This window comes from Limulus polyphemus, unplaced genomic scaffold (assembly GCF_000517525.1).
Source record: "Limulus polyphemus unplaced genomic scaffold, Limulus_polyphemus-2.1.2 Scaffold155, whole genome shotgun sequence".
Taxonomy (NCBI): domain Eukaryota; kingdom Metazoa; phylum Arthropoda; class Merostomata; order Xiphosura; family Limulidae; genus Limulus; species Limulus polyphemus.
In genome coordinates this window covers 202,750-219,022 of record NW_013665765.1, presented here as the reverse complement: position 1 = coordinate 219,022, position 16,273 = coordinate 202,750, and the positions used below count along the sequence as shown (strand labels likewise).

Genomic DNA, 16,273 nt, shown 5'->3' with positions numbered 1-16,273 from the left:
AGCATCATTTCCGATTTCAAACAAAATAGAATAGCATCATTTCTAACATCACACACAATAGTATAGCATCATTTCTATCTTCAAACACAATAGTATAGCATCGTTTCTAACATCACACACAATAGCATAGCATCATTTCCGATTTCAAACAAAATAGAATAGCATCATTTCTAACATCACACACAATAGTATAGCATCATTTCTAGCTTTAAACACAATAGTATAGCATCATTTCTAGCTTTAAACACAATAGTATAGCATCATTTCTAACTTCAAACACAACAGTATAGCATCATTTCTAACATCACACACAATAGTATAGCATCATTTCTAACTTCAAACACAATAGTATAGTATAAACGTTCTACAACTGGCAGTATGAATACTTAATATTGAGCTAGATTACTCTTCACTCTTTGTCAAGTTGACACCCAGCTGCGAACGTTCGCATAGCTGACATTCTTTGAAGCTTCTTTTCTCTGTATTGTGAGAGTTAACCGATTGGGTCAATACGTTAAGAATGTCGTGGGTAAAAGCCCGTTGAATAGTTCTTGTCATCTCATAATGTGAATTATGGAGAAATCAAGCGAGAACTATATTATAGAAATTTTTCTTCTGGTGTGACAACGAGCAGCAGTGGTATTTGTGAATTAATTATTTTGGTGGATTTATAGCCGAATCGTTTATTTTTGTTGTTGTTTTCAAAACGACGAAGCGGTATAATAGTTTTATGCCTCATAACTATGATCTACATTGCGTGTTTTTTGCTTAGAATTCTTTATGAATATTAATAAGCTTGGATCTTTGTCCTTATCTCCTTAGTATTTCACTCAGATGTTCTGAATGTTCATTTGAATTAATTAAATATATTATTCGTTTATACAGTGACCAATATATTTTATCAGACTCATGTGCATTCTTGCTGAGAGTGATCCTTCTTCAATCTAGTAAAACATTTTTTTTCTGTATTAGCTCTTGATGTATTCTTGCTCTTATTTATGAAATACAGAATAATCCTTTGTAATAACGAGGGCGTTTTTTTGGCGGCGTATTTAATTGTCTTGTCTCAATTTCAAAACCGTTTAGTTAGGGTGAGGCGTGGCTTTATGAGTAGGGATGTGGACTATAGGTACAAGGTTCTTACTTTAAGACCGCTGAACGCGCTTTCAGTGACCTTCAATTCCATTGTACGGTATAAACCCAGACAAAGTCATTATGGCTGCCTTGTAATCTACCAAATTTTTATTAAAGTCTTCATATAAGCAGGACAAGAAAAGAGCGAGGATTGAGAGTTTATGATGTGTTTGCTCAATAGCTTCTGAATATTGAATATATTTTAGTTTATATAAATATATATATACCACACACACACACACACACACATATATATATATATATATATTACAACATTTTAAGGCAATTACTTCTTGAAATCATTATAATGTTTTGCTTTATTTGACCAGGATGTTTGGACAGATGAAGCTGGTTACATATCAGTTGACTACCACGACGACTGTTCCCTGATGGCACTGAGAAGAAGAGATCACATCACACACTTTGTCTTCAGCCGCAGATTTGACACTTGTGATGTCCAAGATTACGTGATCGAGGTACCAAAAACTGCTGTGACAATGTTTCTCTAAAATAAAATACAAATTAAAGTGTTTCTTTATGAATTCGTGAAGTTATTTTGATTTTATTTATACTCTTACGCTACTTGGTAGTTAGACAAACTATCCTAACCTCATTTTAAACCAGAGTGTGTTGACTAGCTTAATGACATTTGACCTATACAGAGCCTCAGAGGGAGGCAGTGTTGTTGGAAATTTTACTTAAATATTTTAATGTAACAGAAAAATCTTAAATAATCAAAATACTTTTTTTTTTACAGTTTCCTAGTCATTTTTATCTAACTTTGCTCAGCTGGTACTAACCTTTATCTATAGCTTTACTTTGTCTTCAGATGTCACAGATAGAGAAAGATAGTTAAAGCAAGGAAACCCAGGCACTCGTCTCAAAGAAAATTTGTTCCGATTGTTTTTCGCAACCAAATTTTTGGATACTCAAAAGAATGTCATACCTGAAAATCGTTTTATTGTTATTTAATTGTGAATTAAAGTAGACATTTTCTGATTGGTTAGGACAAACAAAATATTAGGCAGCTTTACATAATACTCTACTAATGTAATGTGTAAAAACTGGTACGGGAGCTTTTCAAAATCTACACACTGTACCAAACTTACAGCCACGCTGTAATATCAATAACATAGCAATAATGCAAGGTGTTTCCATTACAATATCAAAATAGAGATGAAATAGAACACTTTCTTACAAGTCTCGTAAAAAGTACAATTTAAATAAAAGAACGCAACAGTAAAATATTCATTAATGTAACATTTTATACTGATACATAGTTTTTATTTTTAAGTTAACACCATTTATCAGTCTTTATCGAGAAAAAGGTCAATAATTTAATAATTAGAAAGAGTTAAAACCTTAATTATTAACAGAATGTTCAGAATGTGTTACGTTTAATTTGGAATTAACTTGGAATCTAACTGGGATATTTTAGGTGAAATAACATAATACTTTTAATGAACAAACTTTGTGAAACTAAACTACTGCAAATTAATGAAAGTTTGGTAAAAATATATATATTGAAAACGTATATAGATAATATCACTTAAAAGCTCATCTAATTTTAAATGACTTAATTTTACGAAGTTGGAATATTTATATATTTATTTTAAGCTCTTCAGTCAACAATGCGATTAAAGTAATTCAAACAGGAAGCCTGGTGAGTGAATGAAGATAAATGTTTTAATTATTCATAGGTTTGTTTCCCAGTTTCCGGGTATTAGCAGAATACTAATCTAGGAACTTAAATTTTTTAGGATGGTACGACCCACGTGGTCTACGCAACAGGAAAAGGACCTTTGCGGAGACTGGAAGGACTTCGTCTCACGAAAGAAGAACATGATTTCCAAAGAGTGCAGTTGCTAAAAATTTTAGATCCGCCACCAGCTCTACCCGAAAGCACCAAGATCTTTTCAGTCACGAACGACAAAGTAAGCACTCGCTTTAAGTTCGTTTGGTTTGAATTTCACGTAAAGCTACACGAGGGCTATCTACGCTAGCCGTTCCTAATTTAGCAATGAAAGACCAGACTGAAGGTAGCTAGTTATCACCACCCATCGCCAACTCTTTTACCATCGAACAGTGGGATTGACCGTCACATTTAACGCCCCCATGGCTGAAAGGGCGAGCATGTTTGGTGGGACGGGGATTCGAACCCGCGACCCTCAGATTGCGAGTCGAGCGCCCTCTAATCACCAGGCCATGTGAAGCCCTAACCATGTTGAATCCAAGTCTCTCTTACCTTCATTGAATATAATTGTTGTTGTTTTTCATCATTTTTGTGCAAAGCTACACAAAAAGCTATCTGCACATAGTTTCTCTAATACTGAACTGATAGACAAGAGAAAAGGCAACTAGTCAACAGCACCCTCCGCCAATTTTTTTACTTCTTTTGTCTGACCGAATAGCTGGCTGTAACCGTCACTCTTATAGCGCACTTACAGCTCCAATATGCGGAGAGCGTTTTTGCGGCCACGGGCCGAGGAACATAATTTTCGGATTCATTGTCCTAGCAAGTTAACCGCTTAACTTCGTTCGGTTCTCTTTATTTAAAACTCGAATCTTTATTACTTCATTTCCTTATTAGCATCCGTATTTGTTTACAACATCCATTTTTTCTAAGTATAACCCGAATCTTTATTATCTCATGTCCTTATTAGCATCCCTTTGTCTGTATTACATACAATTTCTTTAAATAGATTCCGAGTTTTTACTACCTCAAATTCCTTCAAATATAATCCAAGTGACTTTTACCCTTCTATTGTCTTTACTCAGATCCCGAGTTTCTCTCACCTCCATTTAATTTAATTCACGTAATTATCCCATGTCCTTATTATCATCCGTTTGTCTGTATTACATACAATTTCTTTAAATAGATTCCGAGTTTTTACTACCTCAAATTCCTTCAAATATAATCCAAATGACTTTTACCCTTCTATTGTCTTTACTCAGATCCCGAGTTTCGCTCACCTCCATATAATTTAATTCACGTAACCTAACTTTCACAGTTGTAATGTTACATTATTTCTTTTCACGTAGAGGAAATAAAAGTAGAATATACCTGTACGTTTAAAGGAGTCAAATCAAAAGACAATGAAATATTGGTTCTTAACGTGAATTAAGTTTCAATTGCTCACAGTCTACTATGAGTTTTGTACATAATGATTGTGTCAAAATTATTTCCTTCTACTTGACAGGTTCAAGTGCCAGATTTGGAGACAACCTACTGGTGTAGCTTGCACAAGCTACCAGATGAATTTAGTGATAAACATCACATTGTTAAGGTAAGGTATTCGGATATAGAATTATCTCACAGACAAACGTTTTTCTATCTATGAATCTTGTGTTTTAAGAAATGTGTCATTATGCTAAATATCTATAATGACGTTATGTATAAAAACGTGCTGTACACCTCAGTGTATCGGTAACTTTCATATTATACACTTGATTGATGTTCCATCTTTAATATTTCACTGGATGTTATTATTAAAACTAACCCCTGATCAGATTAAAACTTAAGCGAAAAAGTCATATACAAAATGAGCAAATAAAGAAAAAAATAAAAATATATATTGGAACTGCTTTAGCTATAGTTTTCAGACTTTAGTTAGGTGGCGTGATGAGTACTGAATAGTCTGCTTTAAGACACAAAAAGAATATAACAGATCACTGTTCTGGAATACTGAAAGCGATGAACACAGCATAAGTCTCTGCCTCATCTGAGCTTTAAATTCAAGTAACGAGATTAACAGCAACTGTATACCAAAAATTTATAACTAGAATACGGTTGCGTCTTACTTTTTTTATGCATTCTGACCCTATTCAGTCAGTTCCTTCATCCAACCCTTTCTCATTAAATGTGTCCAATATCCTGACTCTATTCTGTCGGTTTCTTGGTAGCACCCAATACTTTTTCATTAACTATTCTCAATTTTAACACAAAGTTTTTGAGAAAACTGGTTCACACAATTCCGAAAACATATCTCCATCAAGTGCGAGTGACAAAAGAAGAGTTTTAAATTTTAAAACTTTAATGAATGTTCCCGTACAGTGAAGAACGTACAGTTAGCTTCCCATTTATTAAATTAAAAGTCGAATCCTTTAAGATAGTACCCAAAATGTATTTCTACTGTCTATTACAAGAAACTCTTCACAATCAGATTACTGGATTATATTTCAGCATGTTCCTGGTAGGTAAATTATTAGTGTTGAACAGCATGCTAAGGGATAAAGTAATGCTTTTGAACAAAATTTAACTTTATAAAGTCATAAAATCCTTATTTTAAACTTATTTAACAGAATACTGTGTGCATATCTTCCAGTATGAAACAGACATCCAGCACGGCAACGAGCCAGTGGTTCACCACATGGAGGTATTTCACTGCGAAGTTCCTGACGACTTGGAACTACCTTACTGGAATGGTCCATGTTTTGATAAGTCTAAGCCCACTATACTGGAAACCTGTAAGCGAGTTCTTGCTGCGTGGGCTATGGGAGCACCGGTAATAGTTTAACATGCTAGAAATATATGAACACCTGAGAAACAATATTATCTCTTCTAGGCTCTTTCTTCTCAAAAAATAAGAAGTATACAAATGGTTAGTTGATTTAATGTTGTTGTTAACCTGCTTACTCATTTATGGTCCAATCTATATTTTTATTATAGCCATTTTACTACCCAGAGGAAGCAGGACTTCCCATTGGAGGAAATAACTTTTCTCATTACGTCATGTTGGAGGTCCATTACAACAATCCAGAACAACGAGATGGTAAACAATGATTTCTGTTCAATGCCAAAGTATAGCTTCTAAGCGTGAGAAAATTTTATTCTTTTGTTTTTGTTTCTAAAGTAACAAATTCTTATGCTGCTTTTTCGTAACTGGAAATCAGATCTGTTTGAAGGTTTACTGGTTAAAATCAGATCTGGATGAAAGTTCACTGTATGCTAAAGACAATCCATATGTGATCGTCAATATGCATAAGTTAAAATGTATAAATAAAATGTCCGATGCTACTTAGGTTAACAACAGTTAGCCATTTTGAATATCCATAATAATACAACGATCAATTTACAATAGTGTACTTTTTCTGATAAGACTAAAAAGTTTTCTTTTAGCGTTTTAAACATAATTTTTAATACATATCTTATTGTCTCTCTAGCTTTCTTAAACAACCTCACCCATCCAAACACTTCATCATATCACCTATTTACTTGCAAGTTTTCCCAACACACAATTTCAGCTAGTTTCTTTATCTGATCACTGTCTAGTTTGGAAAATCATTTGTGAAAACTTACAAAGAAAAATCAAGCTGTACATTCACGTATAACCCCATGATGTTTTAGTACTTTTTTGTAATTTAATACCCAGGAATAGAAATACAGATCTTTAATAGAATCAACTAATTAAAATAACACATAATAAATGTCTTTTTTATTTGGTTAAGCGCAAAGTTCCACAATAGGCTTCCTGCACTGCACTCACCGCAGGATCGAACCCCGAATTTCAGAGATATAAATATTCAAGCATAACGATGAGCCACCGGGGGCAATAAATGTTATTTTTTTCATTCCTAGAAGTTGAATTATTAATAATCGATTATCTTCTCAGGAATTGATACAATATAAAGGAAACTTGTGAAACAAGATATAAACTTTACTTTAAATACATTAACATTTGTTTACGGTATTACAGTATCCTCTTGTAAAGAGAGCCGAGAAACTTTCAGGTTTTTTGTAATATTTTCTTGTGCACAAAATATATATAGTGCTGGATGTAATTTCTATGTCTGAATATGCTAAAGTCTCACTGTTTGCTAAAATTACTCATCCACTTTTACTCCATGCCCCTCAGTGGTCTTGTGGTATCTCTGTGGATTTATGTTATTGGTATGTTTGAAACCGTGTTTCGATACCCCTGGTGGTGTAGCTTTGTGCTTACTAATAAACAACAACAAAACAACTTTGACTCCATTTATATAATTCAATTGCAATAACTTCTGATGAATACAATTCATTTCATTTTTTATAGTTTGTGCACTTTTTTCTATGTAACTGAAAATAATATTTCTGAAGAAGTTCTGTAACACAGAAAGATTATAATTTTGTGAAAAACCACATCTATTATTGTTTTTCGACGTCAAAAGCCTTTGAAACACAAGACATTGAGAAATATAAATTTTATTTGCACCAATAAAAAAAAACTGGAAAGTATAAGATATCTAGAGACATGTTTTATTCATCAAGTATAAAACATAGAGAATAAACAAGGCTTGCACTTGTATTTTGAATGTATTTTTGATTGTTTAAAAAAGTTTTAATTTTTACCCAGGTTTATTTGGTTCTACGTCCTATCTGCGTTGTGCAAAATTTCACAAAACTTTTATAAATTGAACCACATCTGCAGCTAAATTATGACGTCTTACCTTTTTTCTTCGTAGACTGGGTAGACAGCTCTGGTATGCGTCTCTTCTATACAAACGACTTACGCCCTTACGATGCCGGAATAATAGAAGTAGGCCTAGAATACACCGACAAAATGGCGATTCCTCCAAGGCAACAAATTTTCGAGTTAAACGGCTACTGTGTAGCAGAATGCACAAGAGCGGTAATCTTTCGGTTTGCGTAAATACTTTCAAGACTTTAAATATATTATGTATTTGTTAGGAATCTCGGGAAATATTTTTCCTGAGGAATTAACAGAATCTCATTTCATAGCATTGTTTTATGAATTCCTCTAAAATTCCATATACAAAATATTCGTTTTTTTCTGATTCTGTAAAATGTTTAACTTTCTGACAATATTAATAAGAAAAATAATACTGAAAATTTTGTCAAAAAATCTTGTTAATATTCAGTACTGACGTATATAAGACAAATTGTCTTTTCCAATTTTAAACATTATTGGTAATCATTAGAAATGCAGGTTAGGGTTTGAAAATAAAAGATGGGTTCGTTCCTATATGTTAATAGATAATAAGGTTGGTTGATAAAATAAACTTAATGTAATATATTATGTTAATTCTTCTAAAAATATAACACAGTATGCACTAGAATAATTTACCTTTTAGGGTCTTCCTCCAGAGGGAATCACAATCTTTGCCTCTCAGCTTCACACTCACCTAACGGGCACAAGAGTATTGACTAAACACTCGCGAGGAGGAGTCGAACTTCCAGAATTGAATCGGGATAATCATTATAGCACCCACTTCCAAGAAATTCGTTTTCTGAAGCAAAGAGTACAACTTTTCCCGGTAATTAATTTTTTTAATGTTATGAACAGGAGCAACGTTTCTGTTTGTTTTTTCTTGCAAAAGCAATAACATTTGATTGAGTTTTACAAGACTTGTATAGTTTATTGTGTGTCCCGTAAAGACAGCCATAGCAATTGTCAGCATAACTTATGTTTCTCCCTCTGCTCGGATCGTAGTAGAACGGCGTTTTGTTCCGACATTTTTTGGAACCTTTTTGACAATAAATAAAAAATAATTTTACTACAAACTGTATTTGAATTTGACCACACACACAAATGCTGTAAGATATTATGGTTCAATTCCCCCCATAAAAAAATTTATGGTTTCGTAGATCCAACTGTACTGTATTTGTCTTCCTTGTTAAGAAATCCCCACAAACAGAAAATAAATGCGTACTATATTTGCCTTAGAAGAAGATGGTACACAAAAGTCCTGCTCTAACTGGGATAATCTTTGGTAAACGTAGTTCATTAGTTCTGTTTAAACAGTACTGTAAATGTCAAGTTTTTTGAGAACAATATTCAAAAGTGCAAAATGAATTTAGGCAGCTCTGACTTAAAAACTATGAAAATCGTGTTTTTTTTTCTAAGGTTGTCTCAACTAAAACACTACCTTACTCTCTTCAAGATTTTATTGGAATGAAGACAGCCCCACCTCTTTGATCACCTCATTAGTTTTGCGATATTAACAACGGATAAAATATTGAAATACAGAAAAATGTCTTCCGAACAGAAACAAAACTTTTTCAATGTCGCTAGTTTTTAAACATTTTTCCTTTTAGTTTCTATTTCTTTACCTTATTGTTTTGATTTTTCCCTTTGTATTCTTCACCAACTAAAAAAAAAAACCACCGGTAGAGGTACGTTATTTTTAATCAATCTTTTAACTGTTGTTGAACTGAAGTAATGTGTTCTGGCTCTTCTTTTTTATCGGAACTCGAGCTGGCTTTTCCTTTTCGTATTAACTAATCTTTAAAATGGTCATGCATGTGTTCATGGGAAAGCATAGATGTAAACCTTACACGATATTGAAATTTAAGGTGGCGAAAATTGCTTATAGGAAAGACCTACCAAATTTGCTTGCAGTTTTGAATTAACATCATTCAGAAATATAAAGGGAAACCTTGAATTGCTTACTTCATTTTCTGCGAACACAAAGAACTAATTAAATTAACAAGTAATTAGAAATGGCGATGAAAATTAATAAACGACATCGTCGATTTTCATTTAATATTGTATTCCTGAAAAGTTTGTAGGGTATTGAAAATTACTTAACCAAAAATTCTTGTTTCGCCTTCACTCTATTTATTATAAGACACATGCCCCACTGAACCACTATAAGTGAGAGCTGTCATTGAGGCCGATTTCATTTGTTTTTTTATCTTTTGGAGTTCTTCGTTTGAATAACTTGACTCCTTAATTCTTTTTACCTCATTTTTAGGGTGATGCTTTGATAACAACTTGCCGTTACAACACTACTGATCGTGAAAATATAACACTGGTAAGTGTAAATATTAGAAACAGCGAAGAATGAAAGGAAATTGTATTTAATCATTAATCACATATTTATCAAATTTTTCACAACCTGATTAGATATTTTAATATTATTAAATGATGTAAAAACTATAAATACCAAATCATTAAATAACACTCTTCAGATGCATTTTGTAATGATTTCAAATCTATCTGAAATAACTCTATGGTATGGGAGTCTACCATCGCTGGTTGAAAAAGTCATCATGGTTAGATGTTGATAATGAAAATAATTAATCTGCCGAAAAAATTTTCATATTTTATTATACTTTTATCTCACAACAGATGCCAGGTTCTTCTGGGGGAATTTTTAATTCTTCTTATAATTATCTTTCATATCGATTTTCCTATTCCGACCTTTTGACGTGCCACTTGATGTTCGAAATGTGTGTTCGTACTCATTAAATATATTTCATGTCAATTACTGTAAAGCTAACTTCCTTCATTGCTTGCTATGTTAAACAAACAGCCTCCAGAAAGTTATTGCTGTTAGATACCTCATGCCACACGATCGTTTGGAGCATAATTCAAGCGTTACTCCATGGCAATACCTGTTTTATATTTATAGTTTAAATTACTTGGAGACATTGCACGAACAAACTCTATTTTATATAATCTCTTGTACTTTATCGTTTGTTTAAAAATACAAACAAACCATATTTTGTCTTATTTTTTTTTAGAAATTTGTATCGATTATACTAGTAATAAGTTTCCACGCTTATTAATTTCTTTGTTTCAATTGTTTGTTTGTTGTTAAGCACAAATCTACAGAATGGACTATTTGTATTGTGCTCACCACGGGTATCAAAACCCGGTACTTATCTATTAAGTCTTAAGGCTTAATGTTGAGTTAACGGGGGGAGCTTTTATTTTAAAGTTATTATTAGAATAAGAAGTTCATATTTAAATTAACAGGTAGATGTTAAGATGCTTTTTAATAGTCAACAAAGGGCTTTAATATTCTATGAAATATAGCCCCATCAGGTAAAGACTGTCTTGTAGGGAAGACAATTTTGTCACCAAGCGTGACTTTTTTCTTAATTGCAGTTATATCGGAAACTCCAGAATCGTAGTTGATAGTTGATCAAATGTGATGTTAATATCAGGGTAATATTCTGATTTATATTTTACCAATATACTATCATATACATTAAGTTACACGTTATTTCTAATTGCTACAAATCTGGGATTGACAAACTAAAAATATGAAAAACCTGATTTAAGAAAAACGCCAGTCTCAACCTATATCTATATGTGTGCATAAATTTTTTTTTATTTTGTAGAGGGCAACAGCTGTGATTGAATTATACTTATTTTACAAAAGCTCTTGTATAATTGAGAAACAAAAATCCATGTATGATATTTTGACCCACAGGGAGGGTTTGCCATCAGTGACGAAATGTGTGTCAACTATATGCACTACTTTCCTAAGACTAACTTGGAGGTGTGTAAGAGTTCAATTGACACTCAAGCCTTACAGGCATTCTTCGGTTACATGAACGAGTAAGTTTTAATGGAAATTTCTTTAGAAAATACAGAAAGAAAGTTTTAAAATAAAATGTTATTCAGTTTTATGCTGTTTGGTGTTGAAACTTTCAGTACAACAGAGGGTTGAGTAAATTATTTTAAAACGGTTTCGAAGCCTCACCACGTTTGGCTATGTTTTGTCTGATGACCGTGCATCTTGAAAATAGCCCTGCAGTGCAGCTCCATTCCAAAAGGTCGTAAGGAGGCTGTCATGTCCAAAGCACACCACATCTCACTGAAGTTCTTCCATAATCAATTTAGCGTATGAGAACGACGGTTGTCCAGTGCCCGTTTCAAAAATCAGATTGCACAGAAATCCATAGGCGCTGCTTCAAGCAATTTGATCGATATGCCTTCGTATATAATAGCATGAACAAACGTTTCAATCTATGGCTGCTTCAAGTATGCGAAGATTGAGCGGGAGATATGAATGGAAGCCTTATTTTGGTAGAACCATATCCTGTTGGCCTCATTTCCAGACATTCTTCTTGATTATGTTTTGCATTGTTACCTGGAACACGTGAACGGCTATTGCCATTGAACTTTGTGTTCGTGAATTCTCACCTGTTACAAAACGCCACAATTTGCTATGATAAGCTGGCGTACGACTCGTTGTATGTTTCTTTCTAGATGGTACTGGTGCCCCAAAGTGATCCACATTTTTTGTTTCCCAATGACATTAAGTAAAAGGGATATCCAAGTATTGGAAATTCTAAATCCCCCCATCTAAACATATTCTTACGATCTGATTCTATGAATATTTTGCGTCATAACCCTCCCAAAAGCGATCAGTTTTCGGTGGCACCACATTAGCTACAACCACCAAACAGTGCAATGTAGTTCTAATACATCCCGTTTCACCACGACTTTTTATCGCCTATTGTTGTCACATGACTTACTGATTTACTAATTCAAAATCGTTTTAATATAACGTACTCAACCTTGTATGTAGTCACGTTTATTATGTAAATATTCCTTACATTTCATAGTGAGACTGAAAATAAATATTAAAATTAAAATTGAAAAGTTTACATGTTAATTTTTCAGAGTTCAAACTTATATATGGCTTGCATTAGATAGTCTAAAATAAAACCTAGTTCGTCGATAAGGTATTCACCCGTAAACCTGCATTTGTTTTCATTTTGAGTGGCCTTTGGCTAACTTTAATAGAAAAATATTATGAAATTTGAATGTGTTATTGTTCTATAAACATATTAACATTCTAGTTAAAATGGACTCATTATTGGTTTCATGTTATCAGACATTTTTCCACATATTATTATATATAACCGAGAATTACTTTAAGCATTTCTGAATCCAGGTCTTTCTGTACAGTGGTTTATCAAAGCTACTGTCCCATATTTACTTTGACTTTCTTTGAAATAGGCTTAGTTATGAGCATAATTGGTAAGCCTGCTATTTCTATTTATATGGGCGTCATTTAATAAAGTTTTTTTTAAAATAATGAATCCAGCAATATGTGGTTTGTGGGGCCCTTTTTCAATATACAATAAATCAACCAAATATAAAAATTTCTCAACTTTACCTGGTTCCTGGGAACAAAAAATGCCTATCATGAAAGGGTTAAGGTAGTATTGAAGTGGGTTTAATGCTGCAATTAACCCAAAGGGAAATCATATGTTAGGTTTAAAGCACTGTTTATAAAGGTTGTACGAAAACTTCAGTAGTATGTGGAGTTACTTTTGAAAAACTGTTAGCTAGATTGATGTAAGGTATTATTGTGTGCTATATATGTTGATGCTAACGCATGTAATGATTCCACATGATATTAGGTACCACGACGAAGCCACAGCTCTTGACAGCAGCGTGCATGAAAACTATCATGCTATTCATTGGAGTCAACACAACGCCAACTTCCTCAACAAGCTCTACCAAAGTGCTCCTATATCTATGCAGTGTAATCAATCGTCCGGTGATAGATTTCCTGTAGGTGGCTAAAAAATCATTATTAAATAATTCGTGTTTAAAGCACTATATATATAGGCTTTAAACTTTGTAACGAAGTTTTCTATTTTTTATCGTTTTTAGTTATGCATCATTGTATTCTGTTTTCCACAATACCGTTTAATTGCAATTCACGTTTTCTATTTTCAAGCCATAGCCTAGTGGTTAAAGTACTCGGTGGGTGCTGTTGACTAGCTGCTGTCCGTCTTGTCTATTAGTTCAAAATTACGGACTGCTAGCGAAGAAATAATTGTGTCAAAGTCACAGAGAATCCAAGAGAGCGTGCTTGAAAGAAATATTCATTGTGAGATTATTTGTTTATTTGAAATATTTGCGCAAAGCTACATATGGGTCATCTGCACTAGTCACTCTCTCCCAGATTTGGACTGATAGATGAAAAAAAAAGACAACTAGTCAAAAGTACCCACCGCTAACTTGAGGAATAATTTGACTGAATAGTGGGATTTTACCATCACTCTTATAACACACTCAATGCCTCAAATTGCGTTAACACTTTCGCGCCAAGGGGACGCGAACCATGGACGGATCTACAGATTCACAGACCACGTTAGGCCAATTTGACCAAGCCTTGTTTAGTTTTGTGCAAAAATTCTCCTTAAAATAACAAAAACTATTTTTTCGTTACGTCTTTTAATTATACTCAGTTACTTACCTGAAGCTTTAATGTTTATATTTTTATAATCTCTCTCAACTTTATATTGATGTTTTTCTTGCTTTATAAACCCAAAAGTACCTGTTTTTTGTTGTTGTTTTTTTTTGTTATATTTAACTTGAGTCTTTTTTGAGTGTAGCAAATGATGTCAGATCGCTAGAAATATTTATTTTTACTATCAATTTACTGTAGGATTCTCTTTAAAGAAATTTTGGAGATATCATGAGATAATTCAATTCGTAAAATGGTTCTTTGGTAGAAATAAAGGCCCGTTTGTAACTATTTAATGTAATTTACTGGAAGTAAAATACTGGCCTTGCATTTTGTTTATATACTTTCATTTCTTTTACTTTAAGGTTACAATTATACCCGTTATTTACCTTACATTACGTTTTCTAGGGCTACTGGAATGGTGTCCCAATAACCGAAATTCTGTATCCTCTTCCTCCAACTCCCAGATCTTGTGGCGATAAGGACGGCAAAGAAGGCATTCTCTCTGAAGTTTAATGCGTTTAAAGTTTCGTTTCCCCAACAATGACAACATTAACACTTGAACATGAAGATTCTCTGTAAAAAAATAAAGTTAAACCTTTTATCATGTAATGAAGAATGATAATAAATCAAGTTTCAATGTGAATATGACGAACTCTTTGGGGTGGTTTGTGTTCTTTCAAAACGTTGAAAACAAATAAAAATGACATTACAGTTAACTTTATCTCTTTCCTATACATATGTGAAAAAAAAACGTATTCGAATAACCAGTTTAGGTCCTGGCGAACTGTTCGACATGTTTTCATTTTTTCAAAAGTTATTCTGAACTTGAACAGGATTCAATTAAATCTGCTTCAGTATACATTAACAAAATACTTTTATCAACTTTACAACCTAGCTTTGAATAACGACCGATTTAAACTCATGTTCAAACTTGATGAGAAAATATTCTTACCAAATTAATAATCTACTTCGAATAGCGCCTGATTCAATCTTACGTTCGTAGAATATGATTATTAAGTTAGTAATCAAGCTTTGAATAATGTCCGACTCGAACCCAGGTTTCTAATAAATGAGAAAAATGTTCTTATGAAATTATTAATCTAGCTTCGACTTCATCCCTGTTCTGCTAAATGGGAAAATATTCTTATGAAATTAGTGATCTAACTTTAAACAGAATTTAATTCTTTGTCTCTGTCAAACCGAAAATTATTCCAATTATCTAATTGAATTCAAGATAATAAAACCCCTAGCACGTTCGTTAGGTAGACTTTTCTTCTTCAGGGGTAATGGCTGAAATGATTGAGCGGGAAAGAACACAGGTCAACCTGTCTTGAACGCTAGGTTTATTATTATTATGTCATCCGCAGAGACACATACAGTTTATTATTGTTTCTTCTTCAAAACACCTTTCAATCGATCTTCATTCTTCCATTTCTCGGTAGATTGACTTGAAATTTGGTGAGGTTATACCTTGGTCCAATACGCCCAGAAACTTTTTCAAATCTGTTTTAATTTAATCTTTTTTTAAGGATTTTTTGGAATCAAAGATCAAACAACCCAAAAATGTAAATTTTGGGCTCCTGTGCGGTCATATTTACAGCAATCAAGATGAATATTGGCACAAATACCAATTTCCATGCACCCAACAATTGACATACGAAAAGCCGAATTTGCCTATTTTGAGTGTTTTTAGATCAGAGCTCACCAAAAGGCATAATTTTGGGGGTTTTGGTCAATTACTCGGCCATATTTTGACTGATTTATAAGGGATTTGGTACAAAGATAATTTTTCTACAGGCAACATATATTGATAAACAAAAATGGTGGACTTGCCAATTTTTAGTAATTATTAGGGGGTCAAGATGCCACAAAAGGCATAATTTTAGGGTTTTTTGACAATTACACCACTGTATTTCGGCCAATTTACATAGGATTTGGTACAAAGATACTTTTTACGAATTTCATACATACAAAAATGTGATAATGCTAATTTTTAGTCATTTTAGGAGGTCAAATGGTTAAATAAACCCATGATTATAGGAGTTTTGGTCAATTACTCTGACTTTTCTCGACGAAGTTACATGGAATTTCGTATAGGCAACACTGTGACAGATTTATTATTCTATATTTATTTTAATATTGATGTTTGTTTAAATTAAATATATATTTGGAAATGTATATAACGTATACTGTT

General features: G+C 33.0%; 1 protein-coding gene across 1 annotated transcript in view; it reads left to right on the top strand.

The window, feature by feature from the left end:
* Nucleotides 1-14,731, top strand: part of LOC106476351 (dopamine beta-hydroxylase-like) — a 20,439-nt gene extending 5,708 nt beyond the window's left edge. The window contains exons 2-12 of the mRNA XM_013937012.2: nt 1,464-1,610; nt 2,895-3,068; nt 4,335-4,421; nt 5,460-5,639; nt 5,804-5,906; nt 7,576-7,742; nt 8,206-8,388; nt 9,829-9,888; nt 11,296-11,423; nt 13,241-13,394; nt 14,485-14,731. Of these exons, the coding sequence (XP_013792466.1) occupies nt 1,464-1,610; nt 2,895-3,068; nt 4,335-4,421; nt 5,460-5,639; nt 5,804-5,906; nt 7,576-7,742; nt 8,206-8,388; nt 9,829-9,888; nt 11,296-11,423; nt 13,241-13,394; nt 14,485-14,592 (1,491 nt within the window). The 3' untranslated portion in view covers nt 14,593-14,731. The remainder of the gene's footprint in view (nt 1-1,463; nt 1,611-2,894; nt 3,069-4,334; nt 4,422-5,459; nt 5,640-5,803; nt 5,907-7,575; nt 7,743-8,205; nt 8,389-9,828; nt 9,889-11,295; nt 11,424-13,240; nt 13,395-14,484) is intronic.
* Nucleotides 14,732-16,273: the final 1,542 nt, after the last annotated feature.